The sequence below is a fragment of the Nyctibius grandis genome, chromosome 3, assembly GCF_013368605.1.
Source record: "Nyctibius grandis isolate bNycGra1 chromosome 3, bNycGra1.pri, whole genome shotgun sequence".
In the NCBI taxonomy this organism is placed as follows: domain Eukaryota; kingdom Metazoa; phylum Chordata; class Aves; order Nyctibiiformes; family Nyctibiidae; genus Nyctibius; species Nyctibius grandis.
In genome coordinates, this window is record NC_090660.1 from 53,882,761 (window position 1) to 53,904,049 (window position 21,289).

General features: G+C 41.3%; 1 protein-coding gene across 1 annotated transcript in view; it reads left to right on the top strand.

Moving 5' to 3' along the window:
* The window catches only part of PIEZO2 (piezo type mechanosensitive ion channel component 2), a 350,494-nt gene that overhangs the window by 232,464 nt on the left and 96,741 nt on the right, over nucleotides 1-21,289 (top strand). The window contains 3 exon segments of the mRNA XM_068395843.1: nucleotides 13,413-13,581; nucleotides 17,630-17,643; nucleotides 20,888-20,987. Of these exon segments, the coding sequence (XP_068251944.1) occupies nucleotides 13,413-13,581; nucleotides 17,630-17,643; nucleotides 20,888-20,987 (283 nt within the window).

Genomic DNA, 21,289 nt, shown 5'->3' on the forward strand with positions numbered 1-21,289 from the left:
GTAACAGTGGGGAATTATTGCCTCTAAGGCAATGAATGCATACTATGAGCTTTTGGAATAGAAAGTCAGTACAAAGCTTGATTATTTGATGAAATGTGGTATATATCTCACAAATCTTCATGTTCAGTCTTAAATTCCCCTCAGGACAGCTGCTTTATTTCACATATATGGAGTATTTGAATGTCTGAAGTTTGATCATTTTTAGTGGACGTCTAATCCTTAGCAGCTTCCAGTCACATAGTCTCAGAGAAAATTCCATTATCTGGTTACTTTAAAAAAAAACAGGTTATACAGCAGATACTATTTAACATCCTGTTTTAAAGTTGTTAATTCACTTGAGAGCAAAGTGATTTTATTGTGTCTGCTTATGTGGTTATTTTGTTCTCCCTGAATTAAGATTTGTGTTGTGTTTACAGTTTTTGTAAGCTTTTCTATAATTCACAGCCCTTAAAGCTATCCTTTTGCCTCTAAGGCTTCGTGGATTAATGGCTCATCATTTCTCTCTGTCCTCATTATATGGATGATATTAGCACACAAGTTTTAAATTACTTATTTTTTTCATGAGGTTTCTCATGAAGTAGATGTGCATTTGAAATTAGTTTCCCCTTAAAAGAAAAGTCACTGATGTTCAGAAGAGGGTGGGAGATATACCAGGGCTGGTTTTGTCATTGCCAGAAAAGCTTTGATCCAATAGAAGCTATGGAAACCAAGACTTGGTAGAAAAAAAAGTACATAGACATCTGCTAAAAAGCTATAGAAATATGACGACATTAAAACAAAAGTCAGAATGATCTACTTACCCACCAAGCCTATATTCACTCTGTGTATGCCTGTATTATAGCGTTGTGATAGCAACACTCTGAAGGAAAACACTTCCAGTCTTAGTCTACATTTTCAAATATTTCCAAAAAAGTTATTAACTGTTAAGCTGAAATTTATCATAATACTTCTCAACCCAAACAATCAAATTTTTGTGTTATTGTTAATATGGCACAGTTCCACTTAGCCAGTCCTGAATTATCCAAGTCTGAAGCAAAGCGGGGTGTAGGGCTTTTAAGCACTAAAAATACTTGCAATGCTTTTTAAAGCTTATATCACTCTGAAATGGATAAATTTAATAACTTTAGCCCAGCTATGGACTGAGGTTTGTGTCTGCAGTATCTCCCTACACGGTTGTCCTGCTGAGCTGAGGAGAAGGCACGAAGGATCAGCTCCTTCTCTGTGGAATCTTATAAATAGGGTGATTTGGAAAGACAAATGCCAATTTTCCCATTCATTTTTTTTTCCCTTAAAAAGCCGTGTGAAACCAAATGCCTCCTGCTCATCTTAACCCTAATTCTTTGGGACACTTAATGCACTTCAGCCAACTTTCCCACCTCTTTCCTCCCTGTGTTCTGCTATTTCTGTAAAAAGGTTGTGTCAGCTCAGCGTACCCTGGAGCATTAGCCCCAGTGTGGTCTGGATTCCCAGCCTGTAGCCTGGAGAGCAACAACCTTCTGGAAGGCAACGATGGGCCTGGCGGTACCACAGGACTGGCTGAGTCCTTTCCAACAGCATGTATTTCTTTGGGCATATGAGCCAAATGAGGTACTGGGGGGGGAAGTGGGGTGGCTCACAGGATTCCCTTGGAAGAGACTCTACACATACAATTTTATGGATCATAACTTGTGTGTAGCTCTGCCATCCAAGTACAGAAAACTTGACAGGATGTCTTGTGTGAATGAGAGGCTCCTAACTTTTAGGAGGGCTGTGCAGAAATGATACTTTCTGTTTGCTAATTTATTTTTTAATTCTTTCCACTCTTCCCCCCTTTTTTCCCCAAGGCATTTTCCATTCCGACAAGAGTGCGTACCTCCTTTAAGTGAGTGTTTGAAAAAAGGTTCACTTCTCAAGCAATGCTTAGAGTTTGGGACATAGACCTTTCACTATTTCAAGTAGTCTTCATGAACCTTGATCTTTGGCATATGGCCTGTGAAACATGAAGTTTTACCTTTTCTCCATGTATGTCAGCCCTCTTTCCCCCAGAAAAAGATGATTTCTACCACCACCACCCCCCACCTAAAAAAAAAAGCTACATTTTTTCCTAATTTCTGAGGCTTTATTTTTATTCAGTTTCTCTTTTTGTAAATAAACTGTTGAACCTTTTTCTGTTCTCTCTTGTCCTTGCCTCTCCTCCCCCTCTTCTTCTCTTCTTCTTCCCTTTTCTTTTCTTCTCTTGTTTGGCCACTTTTAACATCTCCATTTTAGGGCTCATCTATTCAAATGTCAGTCAGTCTTGATAGTCCTTTCTCCTACCCCAGACACACAGGCACCTCTCCCCTCTCCTTCTGTGTGAGGAGAGTAAAATTAGTATGCAATAGAAGATATCCAGATGACGTAAAGATTCAGACAGTTCATAAAACCCAACAGAAATTCTGAAGTCTTATAAAGATGGATTCCCCAAATCCAACCCAGCAGTCTCTGATGCCATTGTTGTGAATAACCATTCCAATATGTACTGGCCCCAGCAAAAAATTCCTGTAATCATAAATCACAGAATCACAGAATCACAGAATGTTAGGGATTGGAAAGGACCTCGAAAGATCATCTAGTCCAATCCCCCTGCCAGAGCAGGATTGCCTAGACCATATCACACAGGAATGCGTCCAGGCGGGTTTTGAATGTCTCCAGAGAAGGAGACTCCACAACCTCTCTGGGCAGCCTGTTCCAGTGTTCGGTCACCCTCACCGTAAAGAAGATTTTCCTCATATTTAAGTGGAACCTCCTGTGTTCCAGCTTGCACCCATTGCCCCTTGTCCTGTCAGCGGATGTCACTGAGAAGAGCCTGGCTCCATCCTCATGACACTTGCCCTTTACATATTTAAAAACATTAATGAGGTCACCCCTCAGTCTCCTCTTCTCTAAGCTAAAGAGACCCAGCTCCCTCAGCCTCTCCTCATAAGGGAGATGTTCCACTCCCTTAATCATCTTCGTGGCTCTGCGCTGGACTCTCTCTAGCAGTTCCCTGTCCTTCTTGAAGTGAGGGGCCCAGAACTGGACACAATATTCCAGATGCGGCCTCACCAGGGCAGAGTAGAGGGGGAGGAGAACCTCTCTTGACCTGCTAACCACACCCCTTCTAATAGAGCCCAGGATGCCATTGGCCTTCTTGGCCACAAGGCACACTGCTGGCTCATGGTCATCCTGCTGTCCACTAGGACCCCCAGGTCCCTTTCCCCTACGCTGGTCTCCAACAGGACTGCCCCCAACTTGTATTGGTACATGGGGTTGTTCTTGCCCAGATGCAGGACTCTACACTTGCCCTTGTTATATTTCATTAAATTTCTCCCCGCCCAACTCTCCAGCCTGTCCAGGTCTCTCTGAATGGCTGCGCAGCCTTCCGGCGCATCAGCCACTCCTCCCAGTTTTGTGTCATCAGCGAACTTGCTGACAGTGCACTCTATTCCCTCATCCAAGTCATTAATGAATATATTGAATAGTACTGGTCCCAGTACCGACCCTTGAGGGACTCCGCTAGACACAGGCCTCCAACTGGACTCAGTCCCATTGACCACCACTCTCTGGCTTCTTTCCTTCAGCCAGTTCACAATCCACCTCACTACCCGATCATCCAGACCACACTTCCTCAGTTTAGCTGCGAGGATGCTGTGGGAGACAGTGTCAAACGCTTTACTGAAATCGAGATAGACCACATCCACAGCTTTACCATCATCTATCCACCGGGTTACATCCTCATAAAAGGCTATCAAGTTGATTAAGCATGACTTCCCCTTGGTGAAGCCATGCTGAGTGCCCCTAATGATCCCCCTATCCTTGATGTGTCTAGAGACAGCATCAAGAACAAATTGTTCCATCACCTTTCCGGGGATGGAGGTGAGGCTGACCGGTCTATAGTTACCCGGGTCCTCCTTCTTGCCCTTTTGGAAGACTGGAGTGACATTCGCTTTCCTTCAGTCCTCAGGCACCTCGCCCATTGCCCATGACTTAGCAAAGATGATGGAGAGTGGCCTAGCAATGACTTCCGCCAGCTCCCTCAGCACCCGCGGGTGCATCCCATCAGGGCCCATGGATTTATGGATGTCCAGATTGCTTAACTGGTCCCTGACCCAGCCCTCATCTACCAAGACAGATTCCTCCTCTATCCTGACTTCTTCTGGGGCCTCAGGGGTCCGGTGCTCCTCAGGACAGCCTCCAACAGTATAGACAGAGGCAAAGAAGGCATTCAGTAACTCCGCCTTCTTTGTATCCTCTGTCTCCAGGGCCCCCACCTCATTCATCAGTGGGCCTACATTGCCTCTAGTGTTGGTTTTACCTGCAATGTATTTGAAGAAGCCCTTTCTGTTGTCCTTGACCTCTCTTGCAAGGTTTAATTCCAAGGAGGCCTTAGCTTTCCTAGTTGCCTCCCTACATCCTCTGACAACAGACTTCTATTCCTCCCAAGTGGCCAGCCCCTCCTTCCATGATCTGTACACCCTCTTCTTCCACTGGAGTTTGCCCAGCAGTTCCCTGTTCAACCATGCAGGTCTCCTGGTACCCTTCCTTGACTTCCTACCTGTTGGGATGCTCTGATCTTGAGCTCGGAAGAAGCAGTCCTTGAATGCTAACCAACTATCTTGGGCCCCCTTACCTTCTAGTACCCTGTCCCATGGGATTTCCCCTAGCAATTGCTTGAAAAGGCCAAAGTTGGCCCTCCTGAAGTCCAGGGTTGTGATTCTGCTAGCTATTCTGTTCCTGCCACATGAGATCCTGAACTGGTCACTACAACCAAGGCTGCCCTCAACCTTCACCTCTTCAACCAGACCCTCCTTGTTAGTGAGGATCAGATCCAGCAGCGCTCCTCTCCTAGTTGGCTCATCGACCATTTGCATCAGAAAGTTATCATCAATGCACTGGAGGAACCTCCTGGACTGAGGATGGCTGGCTGAGTAGGCCTCCCAGCAAATATCAGGGTAGTTGAAATCCCCCATGACAACCAGGCCCTGTAATTACGAGACTGCTCTCAGCTGCCTGTAGAAGGCCTCATCACCCTCCTCATCCTGATCTGGTGGCCTGTAATAGACACCCACAACAGTATCACCCCTGCCAGCCTGCCCCTTAATTCGCACCCACAAACTCTCAACTCGCTCCTGATCCGCCCCTGGACAGAACTCAATACATTCTAGCTGCTCACTCACATAAAGAGCAACTCCACCACCTCTCCTTAGCGGCCTGTCTTTCCTGAACAAGACATAGCCATCCATGACCACATTCCAGTCATGCGAGGCGTCCCACCAAGTCTCTGTAATTGCCACTAAATCATAGCCCCCCGACCGAACACGGATTTCTAACTCCTCCTGTTTCTTCCCCATGCTGCGTGCATTGGTGTACAGGCATTTCAGGGAGCGAGCTGAGCACACCGATTTCACCCCAGGGGGATGGGAGGCCTCCTGATCTACCTCAACACTAGAGCATTGCCCCAGTGGTGCAAGCCCAGCTACTACCCCATCCCCCTTCGAATTTAGTTTAAAGCTCTCCGAATGAGCCCTGCTAATTCCTGTCCCAGAACCCTTTTGCCCCTACGACATAAACCTTTCCCATGTATTACCGTCACGCCTGGTGTCTTATAAAACCAGCCATTATCAAAGAACCCAAAGCCCTGCCTGTAGCACCAGTCTCGTAGCCAGGCATTAATAGAGAGAATCCTACTATTCCATCCCACGTCATCACCTGAAAATGGAAGGAGGGAGGAGAAAACAACTTGCGCCCCAGACTCTTTCACCAACCGTCCTAGGGCCTTGTAGTCTTTCTTCATCCCCCTCAGACTACGGGATGCAGCTTCTTCCCCACCTGTCTGGAAGATCAGCAGGGGGTAGTAGTCTGTGGCCTTCACCAGGTTGGGGAGTTGCCTGGTGATATCCCTGATTTGGGCTCCAGGCAGGCTGCAGACCTCCCTGTGATGAGGGTCAGCTCTGCATATTGGGCCCTCAGATCCCTTTAGGAAGGAGTCTCCAACCACTAAAACTCTTCTCCTCTTCCTTGTGGAGGAGGTAGCTATACGCCTGTCAGGTTTTTCTGACTGTGGTGGGACCTCTGATATAGGTTGCCTCTCCACCACATCCCCATTGGACCGGCTGTATTCCACTAGGGCTTCATATCTATTGCTCAGAGGCACCTGTGGAGGCAAGGTAGGCAAGGAGGGCACTCGCCTTTTGCCACAGCCATAGACTTGCTGTTTTCCACCTGAGAGGGGCAGAGTACAGGGGTCTCTCGATCCTGGGAGCTCTCCAGCAGGTGCTCCCATTTTTGTTGCAGGGAAGGCAGAGCCTGGCTCCACCAGTCTATCTCCATTTCAGCCTCCCGAGTGCTCCTAAGCCTTTCTACTTCGGCTTGAAGCCTTTCAACCTGCCTTTCAACCTGGCTTTGCAGCTGTGCCGCTCGGCCGAGCAGATCATCTACCTGCTCACAGCGCACACAGCCCCCTGTCACCACAGAGACGCTGTAGCATTCCCTGCAGCCTGCGACCTGCACCATCGCCTCCTTCCGTGGGAGCTCTGTCTGGGTTCCCACATCCATTTTGGTCTTCTTCCTGCTGGTGACACCCCTGGTTCACAGCTCCTTGGCACCTTCCTCGCCTTGTGCACTGGGAGGGAGTCAGCGCCCTCCCCAACGAGCTGCAAACTGCTGCGGCCTCTCCCGCCCTGGGACACACCCAGTCACAGCTGAGTCTCCCTCTCCCTTCTGGCCAGGGACTAGTCCCTGCCCTCCAGGAGGCTTTTTATCACCCGATCACCCGCGGTGCCTCTGGCTACACCCCCTCCTCTCCTGATTCGTTGCCGGGGAACCTCCGGGTCCGGGGTAGGGGTGGAAGCAGCTCGGGGCTGATGCTCGTAGGGGGGGTCGGGGGGGGCCCAGAGTACGAAAACCGCCTGGTTAAGCCCGATGTCGCCCTCGCCCCCGCACTAACCTCAAGTCGCTGCCGCCGCTGTCGCTGCTGCCGCCACTGTCAGCTCTAAATACTAAATCAGGAAATGCAGCTCCTGAAGTGGCTTGATGCAGACATTTTCTTCAAACCGTAATCTTCATTGCCCTGTTCTGGGTTTAATTTCCAGTCTGCTACCATGTCACAGAGTTGCAGACTTGCATCTTTGTTTTATTTTATTAGTCTATGGTAAATCTTTTCCTGAAACAGGAAGCAAGGCCTGTGAAATAATCTTTCCTGCTTAAATCAGTCAGTATTTGTAATGTACATCCAGCTTATTGTGGATAAGGAGCAAATGTTACATGCAATAACAAGAATATTTGGACGAAGAAGGCTTGAAATGGCTGTAAAAAAGTCTTGGAAATTATAAGGTATCATCTGTGATTTGATAGTTTTCCACAAAATCCTGTGTGTGTTAGTGTTCTAAGTACATTATTAAAACCATAGTTTAGAGTTCTGCATTCCCAAAGTCCATCTTGATTTTATGTTATGGTACAATATAGATCTTATATTGCGGTATACATAACTCATGATGCAGTATACATGCTCGTAGTAGCAGCTATGTGTGAGAAAGTTAAAAAAGGGATTACTCTTCTGTACTGGCAGGTCTCTATGCCTTCCTTTTGCACTTTGTGAAAGCAACTGTGGAGGTAAGACCAAAACTTGCAAGTTTTCTCAGTGTTGTAATTACCCATTAAAATCAGTGGTGTAGTACTGCTACAATATGAGATCTGCAATTTCCAAATCTATGCCACCTAAACACCCCCCAATCTCTAAAACTACATTTAGTAACCTTAAAGAAATTGGCATGGTTGTCTTTAAAAAGAGGTGAGCATTACAACACACATCACAGTCGTGCCTAAAATCTCCAGGTTATTCCTCCTGCTATGGATATATTTATTTCTAATTAAACCAAATACACAATTCTCAGTAAGGCTGAACATCGTTATTGCTTCCCTTGATAAAAGATAGCACAATCACATTTAGTCTAGGTTTTCAAACATCTTTTACATCTTACAGAAACAGCAGCTTCTGACTTCCAGCAAACGATATAGCATTGCACAGAATAGCTGTACAGATTTCCTTTCTTCCCTTTCCCCCCCAGTTAGCTGATTTCATTCTGGTTTTTGGCCCTATCACCTTGAAAAAGAATGTTTAAGAATATAAACTGGAAAGTTGAGTGCATTAGGAGAACTGATGCTTCCTTCCTTTCTTATCTTCAGTCGTTCACTATTTCTTAGTAAATTCTGTTTCTTTTCCATATTTTTTATGAATGAAGAGCATTTAAAGGTGTGTCATAGTATTAATATATGCAGTTAGTTTATTGACGTAGTCTTATATCTCTGACCAGAATGATTTGTAATAAATGGTATTTAAGAAAATGTTTGACAAATCTGCATGCAGTTTTAAGTTTCTGTATGTTTGCCAATGAAGCAAAACCAGAAAATTTCAGTTACCATACATTGCTATCTGGCTACAATATATGAGAATAAAACAAAGCAGCATGCAAAGTGATGAGCATTTGTAATTAGTCCAGTGAGGTTGAGCAACTTCTGGTGAGACTGAGAGCCCACTGCACTCTCAGACCCTTCAGAGGAAGTGTAATCAATAGGACATGATAAGAGACATTTTCCTGCCACTGTGAATCACTTCATGTCCTCTTTGATCAAAAGCACTGAATGAATTTTTTATGTGTGGTTTGCACATTGTCAGGAGGTAGGTCAGACTCATGAGAAAAGCTGTTGTATGTCTTTTGCTTCCCCTTAGTGAGTCTGTAAAACATTGTAAATTATTACCTTGGAGGCTTTCTGCAGAAAACGTGAATGGTTTTGTTTTATTAACGTATTTTGGTGCATATCCATAAGTCCTGTATGCAAGGCAATTGCTTCTGCCACTATAGTGCCTTTATTTATGTAATTTTTGTTTGTTTGTTTGTTTGGACTGGGAACAAAAATTACATAAATAAAGTCATAGTAATTTTTGCTGAGAAGACAAAAGAGATGAAACAGTTCCTTAGAAAGACAAGGTAGCAGGTATTACTTGGGAGGAAAAAAAAGGAAGCTTAATTGTCCTTGAATTATTTTTCCCTTGATTTTGTGTATTAGTGCATCAAGATTTTGCACTGACCAGTTTAGAAATTGCAGGTCTAATACTGTTGCAATAAACCAGCTTTCACCTACTTCCTAACTGATGTTAAACTGTCCAAAGAAGCCCAAATGTATTTGGATAAACATGTAAATGTAGGCTTCAACTCTGGTATTTTGGGTGATGTCCACGTGTGACCCCTAGGCTGTACGAAGAGAGGAGAGCTGTTCAGGGCAGTGGAGGTGGACTGTAGATTCTTCTTCAGGATTATTGGATGAGGTTGCTATAAATTGTGAAGCTCAGAGAAGATACAGGAAAATGGCTCCTGCTCTGTTGTGTAGTGAAAAGTAGTATGTAAAATAGTACACAGAGATGTAGGAAGATGCAGCAACTGGAAATCTCATCTAGACAAAACTATTATAGAAACTAAATGCAGTAGAAAATAATAAGGCATAGAAGATTTGCTATCATTTGAGATCAAGATTGGATGCTTTTCTAAACTATAAACTGTAATTCAACCACAAGGTATACAATACAAGAGTTATTGCGTGTCCTACATTGTGCAGGAAGTCAGAATTATTACTTCCCTTCCTGGCCTTGGAAATTATGAGGCAAATTCTGGTCTGAAATCAACTCCTAAAACATCAGTACACACAGGATCTGAACTGACAAATATATTTTTACAAAGAAAACTTTCCAGATCATTTTTAGTGGAGGCAAAATTCACAGATCTAACAAACAGATCTGTAATAACTGTGTTTGATAATTCTCTGTATGAGAATATATTTAATTTTTTGGTTTATGTAACCTTTTTTGTTCATATTTAATACCATGACTAATGACTAATACCAATTCTTATACTATAATTAATGTAATAATTAAATAATGCATGCTGGAGAAGTTTTAGCAATGTGCATAATGCAGTAATAAAACGTGGTACTTTAGCAGCTCCTTAGGTCAAATATCTGTGAGTGCAAAAGGAATTTGTTTTTCTGTTTTCAATTAAAATTGAAATTGCTTTTCTTAATTTTTAATGCTAGACTGATATAAAAAGTGGGGTTTTTTTATGGTCACAGCTTACAGCTTCATCAGGGAGTCACAAAAGATGAAACTGCATCTGGCAGAAGGATGGTTCACAGATTCAGTAGGAAGCTTTGCTGGGGAAACAAGCTTATAGAGTAGGAACTGGACAAAAAGATATCACCTTTATTTTAAGAACTGGCTTTCACTGTGTTATTTCAGAGCATTCCTCAGTCAGACATTCAAGTTCCTCTTGGCCCTTTATAATTTCTAAAATTTTCCAAATTAGTTCTACTATTTTTTTTTTAAATAAAATGCATTTTTCAGAATACTGATGAAGACTTTGAAAAACAAAATTTTTCCTTCTTTGAAAGAATAGAAAGATTAATCTATTACATCTTGTAAACCTCAATTTGTTTTTGACGACATGCGGTCTTTTGAAAAGCAAAGTATTTCCCTTAGTAAATGGTCACTCAGTATTTGTTTTATATGTCTTCTGTATCCAGACATCCGTATGCTTGTCTTGTTTAGCACCTGGTTTCCCTCACTTAGGACTCGTTCTGACTTTACTGATGGTATACATGTATGTTGTCTAAGACAAAGTCACACCAGGATCAGAGTTGGGCACAAACATAGTTGGTTGTGATCAATACTGAATGTAATGACACCCTGAAGTATGCAGAACTGAATAATGCCCTAATATATATTGCTTATTGTAAATGCTTATATGTTTTATGGCAGTCATTCCCATGTATTTAAAAGCTTTGAATAAGAGACGATGTCTTTATATCTCTGAAAAACGTTCTTCACCTGCAGTTCTCATGGAAGATAATGATGACGCATAAATATTGAATGAGTAGCAACTTGTAGCCTTATTAGAGGCCAGAACAGACGGAATGAGCATTCCCAAGACATCAGTGCCTTTTGAATTTGATAGTCGGGGAATGTTGTGTTGAGTACCTTTGTGACTAACAAGTCTCAAAACCCAAGGAGAATTCAGAAATGAGGAGGAGTTCCTCTAGGTTCATGATTTATGCGACAAAATGGGTTAAATAAATACATGGCTGGTCAGGTGACAACTGAGAGGGAAGAGATGCATTGTAACTTATGTATATTTGGTGAATGCAGGACATAAAGGGAGCAGAATTAAGTCCAGTAGTATAATGTACAGATAATTTGAAGCAAGCAAATGAAACTAAGACAATGAGGTTTTACCTGAAACATAATAAAATTTCCTAACTGGTAGGATTACATGAAATGTTTTTTCAGTGAAGGTAAAAGTGAAACGCAAGATTTTGAGACTTTATAGTTATAGTACATAATGCTGTGTACTATAGGAATGGAATATGTGATGTGAAGATCATGTCTGCTTGGCAGAAGGGTCCAAGAGCCTTCAGAAACTGGTCTGTCCCTCATTTCTGTAGGAAATATTCATCACTCACTGTCAATGGAAAGACTTCTTACTTCAGTAAGAACTGGATTTCACTCTGATTCTGATATGTTTGTGAAAGAGAAATAGGGTGATTTGTACTGTGCTTACATAGGAAAGCTTAAAATGAACCAAAGACGGAGGGACATGTCGTGAAATAGGGGTAGAAGATAATAGGAACTCAACAATCCTGATCACTGATGGGCAAAAATTACAAGTTAGTTGGCAGAGAGGAAAGCTGACAAAACAAGATGTTCCCCTACGCTGATAGAAATATGAACAGAATACAATCCAGCGTGAATTTCAGTCAGATGGAGCCAAACCGTAACAGCAGCCCTGAATGTGCTTGGATGCTACGGAAGTTTGAATCTGGGTCAACTCCAAATACAGCTCTGTCAGCTACTTCAAGTTACCACAATTTATTTTGTATGCAAGATCTTTTTTTTTTTCTTTTCTTGGATCCACCCAAAAGCTCTGAGAAGTCTTACAGTTTATAGCCTTTGGCTCGTGTTGACAATCAGAATGAGAAGTGAGTGCTGATAAATTGTTTAATAAAATGCTATAGAGCTCTAGTTCTGGCAGTTAATGGTATTATACCCATGCCACAAACCCCCAGTGAATGAACAGGTATAGCCTCTCCTTTTTTGTATTCTTTTCACTCTATAGCATCCAAAAGGCAGATTTCACGCAGTACACCTCTGCTGAATATCATTCTTTGTATTCATTCACCCTTTCATGTTGGATCTTACTAGGTCAAGGAAGAAGTAATCTTTTACACATTTACTATTTATGATTAAATCCCCAAGTAGAAATTTTTTTTTTAATGTATTTGGTTTACTCTTTCAGGGTGACAATAGTTTGGTGTTTTTCTTCTATCAAGTTTAAGATATCTTAAACTTCTCTTAGAATCAAATCTATTTCTCATAAAAACTGAAAACTTTCATACACGTGGAAGACAAATCTTTGTCAATAAAACAAAACTGTTCATAATGAGTACTGACATATGCTACTGGTAACTCTGTGCACTATCATCTTTGGAATTCTGCAAAATATTTTACACTGAAAGAACCAGATTAATTTTTACTTCCTGCTAGTTTTGTTTCATCATCTACCGCATCTACAAAGCATCTAACATCTTGTCTTAAATTTAAAATGTTGAGGTTTTTTTTTTATTATTGTTTTTTCCAACATAACTTTCTTACTTGATAGAAATATTGTGAGATTCCAATTTTTCCAGAAATAGTCAAATATCTCATAGCATTGATATTAATACTGCAACTACCTTAATATTAATTATAAAATTATTTTTTCTTCTTTTTTTCTTTAATGATTTGATAGTCCAGAACAATTGCCTTTCTGAATGTTTTCTTTTCACAACAGCTATGAATTCAGTGGAGCTCTGTATGTTTATAAGTATTTGACTAATTAGACAGCAAATTATTAATAGTATTAGCTTTTAAAAAAAAATCAGTAAGCTGTTCAATGTGCTAAGGAGATGTACTTTACAGCTCTGTTCTGGCAGAATGAGTGGAATGGTGTGGTATGTCAGTTTACTAAATCACTTTGAAATGTCACGTTGCTGTGATTTGCCAAATGGCCTTGCACCCAGATTCCTCTCTCCCCTTTTTCTGTAGCTCTGGACCTACAGGGCGCAGGTCATTTAAAGTTTTCACATTAGACATGGTAGATATAATAATATTATATTCCTATTTTTTTATGTTGAAAACCAAGTGCAAAACCCATTCCTTTTCACTAAATATTGTGGAATTAAAATATTCACTGCATTTTAGATAAGATGGAAAATACTGTTTTTGAACAAAGCAATCAGTGTTATAGGTAAGCAAATATTACTGAAAAAATTGTTTAAACATTGTAAGGTTTGGTCTTTATTCTCTAACTGTTGGGTTTTTATATCCACAGGTTGTTTGGTGTGACTTCTCTTACTCAGACAAACTGCTCAAGCACTTGGATGATCATCAAAAATCAAGAGTTACACTGGTATCACCACGCTAATCCAGTCTTACTGCTGGTGATGTACTACACCCTCGCAACTCTTATCCGTCTTTGGCTACAAGAGCCCATTGTAAGGGTAACTTCTTTCTGTTTTTAGCGCTATGAGACTGGCCAATGCAGATACTTGCTAACAGAGGTGCAAACATTCAAGAAAGTCAAAGGGAAATAGACAGCAAGTGCAAGCTGGTACCTTCAGTTCTGGCTTTTGGATAAGTGTCTTCAAGAGTGTGATCTTGCAGCAGTTACTTGGATAGTCTTCTTAAAGTCAGCAGGACTATTTAAGTAGGGACTACAATGGCAGAGCATTAACACTTACACTGGAAAGCCAGTATCAATACGAAGTAGTGTAGGTGCTAAGGAATAGAAGGCAAACACCCAGGGCTTGTCTAGCAGGACTGAGGTAGGATACAGGCTAGCACAGGATACTGCGAGACAAGACAGAGATTTGCTATTTTATCATAGATAGAGGAAAATTTTCTTAAAACCTTTCCTCCTGAATCTGTGCACTTGAGTGAAAATCCCAGCTTTCATTTAAGAGCAAGAGAAAAAGGAGACAAAAAGTAAATTTTTACTTTTTCCAGTTTCAGAGGAAAAAGGGAACATAAGAACCCAAAGGTATCTTAAAAGCTTAGAAACTGGAAGTATAAAGAGGGTGATCCTAAGCATTATTTATTTTAATCTTGTGATCACCTGAGGCTTGACTTGAGTTTTAGAGTTCAGATATAGCAGTGCTGTAAACCACAATGAAAATATTCATGACTGAGCTGTGAATTAGTAGAGTTTGTAGTAGCAAGTAAAAATGTTGAAGGTTTTCTTATTTTAAGGGTGGTTCTTCATATAATGGATAATGTAACAGTTTAACATTTAAAAAGGCAGACAAAATACATCACCTCTGAATTGAGATGTCTGATATTTGGGGTTTACGTATATTTGGCTTCATAATAAAAAGTGAATGATGCCAGAACTGTCAGCTTGAGTTATTAAAAAATCATGTCTTAAGTTTCCAGAAATCTTAAGACAGGCTTTTCTAAAGTCACAAGGATTTAAAAGATTGTGGTTCAGTGCCCTCTGGCATTGGGTTCTTTTATTTTTTTTTTCTGCAGCTGCAGCAACTGGAAACTTGCTTTTTTTCTTTCCTTAAGTGAAAACTGAGATTTCCAAATAATAATATGATTTTAGCATTGGGGCTGTAACTAAAACTTCACAACTCAGAAACTGCGTAGTAAGATCACGAGAATTACTCACAGAGGAGTAACCACATGTGAAAAGCAGTTAGCGGGAGCTGTGTAATCTCAGCATCTCTGAGAATTCATTTACAGTACCCAGGTTGTTTTCACCCAACTTTCATCATCTTAAAGTTTTGTGCTGGGTCTAAGCGAGTTACTGTGCTTTTTCAGTGGAGAGAAATGGGCCTGTCTGCTTCAGGACAGAGTGAGTCCTGCAAGTTCCTCCAGGGACTAGAGAGGAACTACAGTGAACTTGCCTGCACTTCTTTCTTTTAGGCTGCTTGTGTTGTCTGAGATGGATATTATAAGACACTAAAATCAGTCTCTGAGAACTGGCAACAAGTCAAATTAGAGATGCTTTCTAAGCAATTGAGCTAGAGCAAGAAAAAAGATTAAAAGATTCTTAAATTAAAGAAAAATTGATGTCTCTCAAGCCCATGACTATATGAGAGGCGATACAAAGTCTTGGCACCTCCATGGGAACTTCAGATGCCAGGGAAATGATGCTTCCCTCCAAAGATAAATGGACACATAAAAAAGAGAACATTGTAAAGAAAATTATACCCATGCATTAATGCTTATTTTTGGTGCACAGGATGTAGTGATGCAAGTATTTGTCATTAGAAAGAGATGCTGAGATTTGCAAAATTTACCATATTTTACACACTTTCTCCTTATGGCCTTTTCTTGTCTGTGTGCATTTTGTTTTTCCTTTAGTGGTGCCATAGATCAGGAACTAATCTTTCTCTTACTAGCTTTCTCCTGGTAGACACAGTTCTCAATTATTTAAATCCAGAAATAATTGTATTCCAGGTTTCATTGAAACGTTTTTTGACTTGTGAATTTGTGGTACATTTGATTCATTATAGAGCTAAGTAAGTTGCCTTTGCAATCCCCAGTGATTCCAAAGTCACACTGTATTTAGGATCTCACCACTAACCTACCTATAGCTGGAGGAATGGCAAAGACAATATGCTATGTGCTGTTCAGTGTAAAGCAGTTGTTCTCTGCATACTGCTGTCATGTAAAAAAGTGGCTCATCTTAGAAATTTTATTCAAAAGCATCTCTTGAACAAAACCTCTTTTGAACAAAATGTGTATGATAGATTACATGTAAGGAAATACTTATTCAGTCTAAAAAGATGTACATGAGCTAAATATGATGCTGACATAGTAGATTCTAAAAACAAAGTAACACATGTAGACCTGGTGGTTTTTTCTTCTTGTGTGAATTGGATCTTGGGGTCCTCCTGTGGACAAAATTCCTACTGGATTGCAGCAGGAGTTGTCTCTGGGACAGGTGCTCTTGAGACTGTCTCTGAATACTGTAGCCGATGAGGAATTTTACAAGAACAATGCCCACTTCAAATCTTGAGTTTCAGGGTGAAGTTTTTTGTCTGTGCGCCACAGCCTATCGAAGTACAGCATGTATGAGATTTCAGTGTACGGTCTCTGTGTGGGATTCTGTATGGATCTTACTCATGCAAAACGCCCTTGGCGGTCAGTGGAAGTTTTGCTTTTCTTATGCCCTCTATTTTGGATCCTGATTTGTTCTAACATTGAGTCTTGTGAAATTCTACCGTTGCAAATGAGAAGAAGCAATCTGACTCTGGAGATTTCAGCTCATAGTTGTAACTGCTAGTACGGAATCTATGAATAGGGCTCATTCATTCTGTCCAGTGAGTGAGTGGTAAGGAATGGTACACAAGTCAACAGAGTTACAGCAATTTAATGTAGAGTCCTCTTATAGAATTTTTAGAATTGTTTGAATTAAGAGTCATTTGAGAGTTGCTCAGCCAGTGGAAGAACTGGAAGGATTAGACAAGTCAAAGGACTCTCACAGGTTGTAATCATATGACTAGTGCTGTGTTTTCTGACTTTTCTTACTCTTCTGAGAAAGAGAAAACAAGATTTCTCACCCTTCCCTCTAGTCTCTTAGGCTAAAAATACAGTACTAAAATAATTGTCTACGTCTTAGGGGTTTTGGTATTGTTTTGGGCACCCTGGTGCCAAACTAAATGCTGTTGATAAAGAGTTCTTTATGGTTCACATTTATATTAAAGTTTCAAATGGCAGTGACAAGTATTTTAAGCACAGAATCAGTTTATTTCATCTTACAGTTTGGCTGGGAATGCTCTTTTCCAATCAAATATAAATACACAATTGCATGTGAAATGTGCTACCATTGCCTCTGAGAAGAAAAAATAAATTAATAACCATTGTTTATCTAAGTCAAGATTTAAAAAATAGGACCTTACTGTTAGGATTGGAATGGAGATTGTTTCAAAACAAGCTAGGATGTTTGGATGTCCTATTCCTATGGGTAGCTTTGCAGACCTCTGCCCAGCATCCTGATTTATTCTTATTCTATTGCATCAACTGATTTTGCATAAGCACTTACCACCAGCTACTTCCCATTAAAAGCCTAATTTGAGACCTTGCCTTTGAAACACCTCAGGTTCAGAGAAAATCTAGCTTTTACACTGTGAGGTATCCCTTTTTTGGCAGTAGACAGAGTTTAAGTAAAACAGCAAGTACCAGGGCAGATGGATATTTCAGTTGCAAAACAAAAGCCAACTTAGTAAGACTTCATTTGAAGCAGAAATACAAGTATCTGCTAAGTAGAAAGGACAAAATAGGCAAGAGACAAATCTTACGTCCTTACAAACAGACAGTTTGTAAGAAGGACACAGAGCTGTTGGAGTGAGTCCAGAGGAGGGCCACGAAGATGATCAGAGGGCTGGAGCACTTCTCCTATGAAGACAGGCTGAGAGAGTTGGGGCTCTTCAGCCTGGAGTAGAGAAGGCTCCAGGGAGACCTTCTAGCAGCCTTCCAGTACCTGAAGGGGGCCTGCTGGAAAGCTGGAGAGGGACTTTTTACAGGGGCATGTAGTGATAGGACGAGGGGGAACAGTTTTAAACTGAAAGGGGGTAGATTTAGATTAGATATGAGGAAGAAATTCTTTCCTGTGAGGGTGGTGAGACACTGGAACAGGTTGCCCAGAGAAGTTGTGGCTGCCCCCTCCCTGGAAGTGTTCAAGGCCAGGCTGGATGAGGCTTTGAGCAACGTGGTCTAGTGGAAGGTGTCCCTGCCTGTGGCAGGGGGGGTTGGAACTAGATGATCTTTAAGGTCCCTTCCAACCCAAACCATTCTATGATTTTGCGATTCTATGAAGTAAAATATGACAATTAGTTGACTTGTCCAGTTGTTTTGTAGCTAATAACAGGGTAAGTTCAGAATAGTGCTACTAAATCTGGTGTGTAATCTATATTTTGGCTGCAGCTCAGCAAAGTTCCTGAACCTCCACTTAAGTCCTACTTAAGTCCGTAAGACCTTGACCCAGGTTCCAGGCTACACAAGCACTTATGTACTTTGCTGAATAGGGGTGGTTTTATGAAGCAAGATCTTACAGCTCTATGAATGAGGATTTGGCTCAATACTCTAAATGACTGATACCGGTGGAGCTTGTGATGAGAGGAAGTAGAGTTTTGGTAATGCTTTGAATTTGGTAATTCAAAGTTTGTTGAGCTTTGGTAAGTTCAACAGCAATGTAAAACCCGACTCAAGCACTTTTCATTTCCTATTAGAATCACATGTGTGTATATTTAGTACTACAGCACTTTTTTACATAGGAAGACAGGTTTTTTTAAAGCAGTACTTTGAAGCATAGGTAAGTCTACCTTTCAATTCTTACCGTTCCTCCTAGTTTTGAGATACACATTCAGGCATTAACGGATGGCAGAGTGGAATAGCCACTGCTATTATTATTCCATAATATTCACTTTATGTTCTTGTATACCTTCCTCTGAAATTTTGAATACTTCTAATTTCCATCAGAGCCAAAAATCTAAAAACCTCATGAAGTCTTGGGAGGAGAGGAAAAAACAGAAAGCTAGAAGGCTAAGGATGTAGAAAGGGCAAATAGTAATGAAACTAGAAAGTTGGCTCAAGGTCTAAGGTTCAAAATGAGAAACTGGGCAAAGGCAGAGAGCAGAGTAACTTCAGTAGTAGCAGCTTCTCCCTGATGGTATCCTAGGGCCAGTGAGTCCTGCTGAGCAATGCTGTGCTGGAGATGCTCACAGCTTTCTCATGCAGTGTGCTGGCTCCAGAGCACTCCCTTCCTCCTTTTAGCACCACATATCTGAGCTTCCGTCTCTCACTGATATGAACAGCAAGGATTTGCTGCTTTGTAACAGCTCAGCTGAGAAGTTCAAGATTGCAAGAGAAAGAGAGACAGTGCAAGAAGAGGTCTGGAGGAGCCCAAAGAGGATCTGTAACCTAGCATGGTTTATGTACACATACCCAGGTCTCCTGCTTGTCACTGTGCTATAACATCCGTGTTCAGTCTATTTGAGAGGCCCCATGCCCCTGCTGAGCCATGGAATTAAGATGGAGTTAAGACCGGTGCGTTAGCAATCCTCCGCAATTTAGTAATGTCACAATTTAGTTCCTGTCACAGATGAAAAAATAGAGCATGTGGATCATAGACAATCACAGAGTCACAGAACGGTCCAGGTTGGAAGGGACCTCTGGAGACCATCTAATCCAACTTCTTGTGAGAACAGGGCCTCAGATTAGGTTGTCCAGGGCTAAGTCTTGGATATTTCCAGCAAAGGCAGCCAATACCTGTGATTAATTGTTCTCATGGCAAAATATTTTTTTTTAATATCCAAAAAGCATTACCCTGAAGCAAATTATGCCCTTAGCCTCTTGTCCTGTAACCATGCCTTGCTGTGAGAGGAGTACTTCTGTCTTCTCTAAAACTACAATTTAGGTATTAGAAGGCTGAAAAAAACCAATTCCTGCATCCTTCAGCTTCTCCAGCCCTCTAATCATTTTGGCAGTTCTCTGGTGGACTCTCTCCAGATTTTCTATGTCTCTCTTTGACTGGGGGATGCCATAACTGAATTGCAGGTATGACCTGACACTTGCCAGGTACAGTGGAATAATCACATCCCTTGATCTGCTGGCAGTACTCTTGCTGATGCAGCCCAGGACATGTTTGCCTTCATTGCTGCCAGAGTTCACTGCTGGCACATGTTCAGCTTGCTGTGCACCAGGACCCCCTGGGCGTGTTCCACAGAGCTGCTCCCCACACAGTCTGTCCACAGCCTTTACTGTTATGTGGGATTATTCCAGGTGCAGGACTTTATACTGATCTTTGTAAAACTTGTGCACTTTTTGTTGGCCCATCTCTAGCCTATCTCTGTACAGTGGCTCTTCCTTCTGGCCTGTCTACTTCACCTCCCAGTTCAGTGTCCTCCACAACCTTTGTGTGGGTGCATTTCATCCAGATAGTTTTGACGATGCTGAATAGTAGCAGACCTACTGCCAGTCCCTGAGGAACTCCACTCATGACTGACTACCAGTTTGACTTTGAGCCATTACCCCACTTTGAGCAAGACGGTCTAGCCAGTTCCCCACCCATCTTGTGATCCGTCTGTCAAGTCCATATCTTACTAGCAAAGATGTGGGACACTTTGTCAAACACCTTGCTAAAATCAAGGTAGCCGACATCCATAACTCTCCCTTCATCCACTGAGCCAGTTTCAGCATTTTTTCAAGTTTTATGGCTTGACTCAGAAGCTAGACTAGACAAGCCTAGATGAATGACCAGCACTGACTACTTTGTTACGTCCTGAGGCATGGATTAGTGAGTTAGGTTAGCCTTTAATGGTAGATACGTATGCTCAAAAGGTTTTGATCTTTTCAGTTCTTCAGTTGTTTTGTGAAGCAGAATTGACTTTTCACATATATAGGCAGATGAGAAGAGTGAATTTTCTTTCAATACACTGCCTTGAAAATTAAACATCTGTATACTTTCTTATGGTATGGCTATATAGTAAGGTAGGATGCGGAGGTCTCTGTAATTCTGATGTCTTGTAACTACCAGGAAACATCTTGGCATTGACAGACTGTTAACAGTTATAGAAAACCTCTGTCATCATTTCTGAAAATGTCATCTCTCTAAGAGTCATCTATCGTAGATTGAGTGCATTAGACTCTAAAAGATGTTTCAAAGATATACTTTGAGAGGGAGCGTCAATTAGGGGAAAATTTAAATTCCTCTGGTAAGATTGTTATTTAGAGATCTGTAACTAATCTTGTTATTTGTATTGTTTAGCAGACGCCTGATGAAGAGAAATCTGTTAGCAGGGAAGACGACAAAGAAATAGCCTGCAGCCCAATTCCAATGACAGCGGAGAGAAGACGCAGTCTGTGGTATGCAAGCCACTATACAACTGATGAGAGAAAAGTAAGGCTGGAGGGGGAAGGGTCTCTGCATTAAATGTATTTCAATCAGGCAGTTAATTTTATCAGTTACTTTGAAATTAAGGGAAACAGCGTTATATAGGTTGCAAGTAAGAAGATCTTCATGTGTGATTATATAAATCAAATATAATATCAAGGCTGTGTGTCAGAGTAGGAATATGTTTTGTGAAAAATTAATAAAACAAAAACGAGAGCCAGTGTAAGGAAGTAAAAGAAGAGCATGTTCTATGTTTTCAGCTTCCTCATTTAAGAAGTTTAGGGCCAGGCTTTAAGCATGAGGCCATT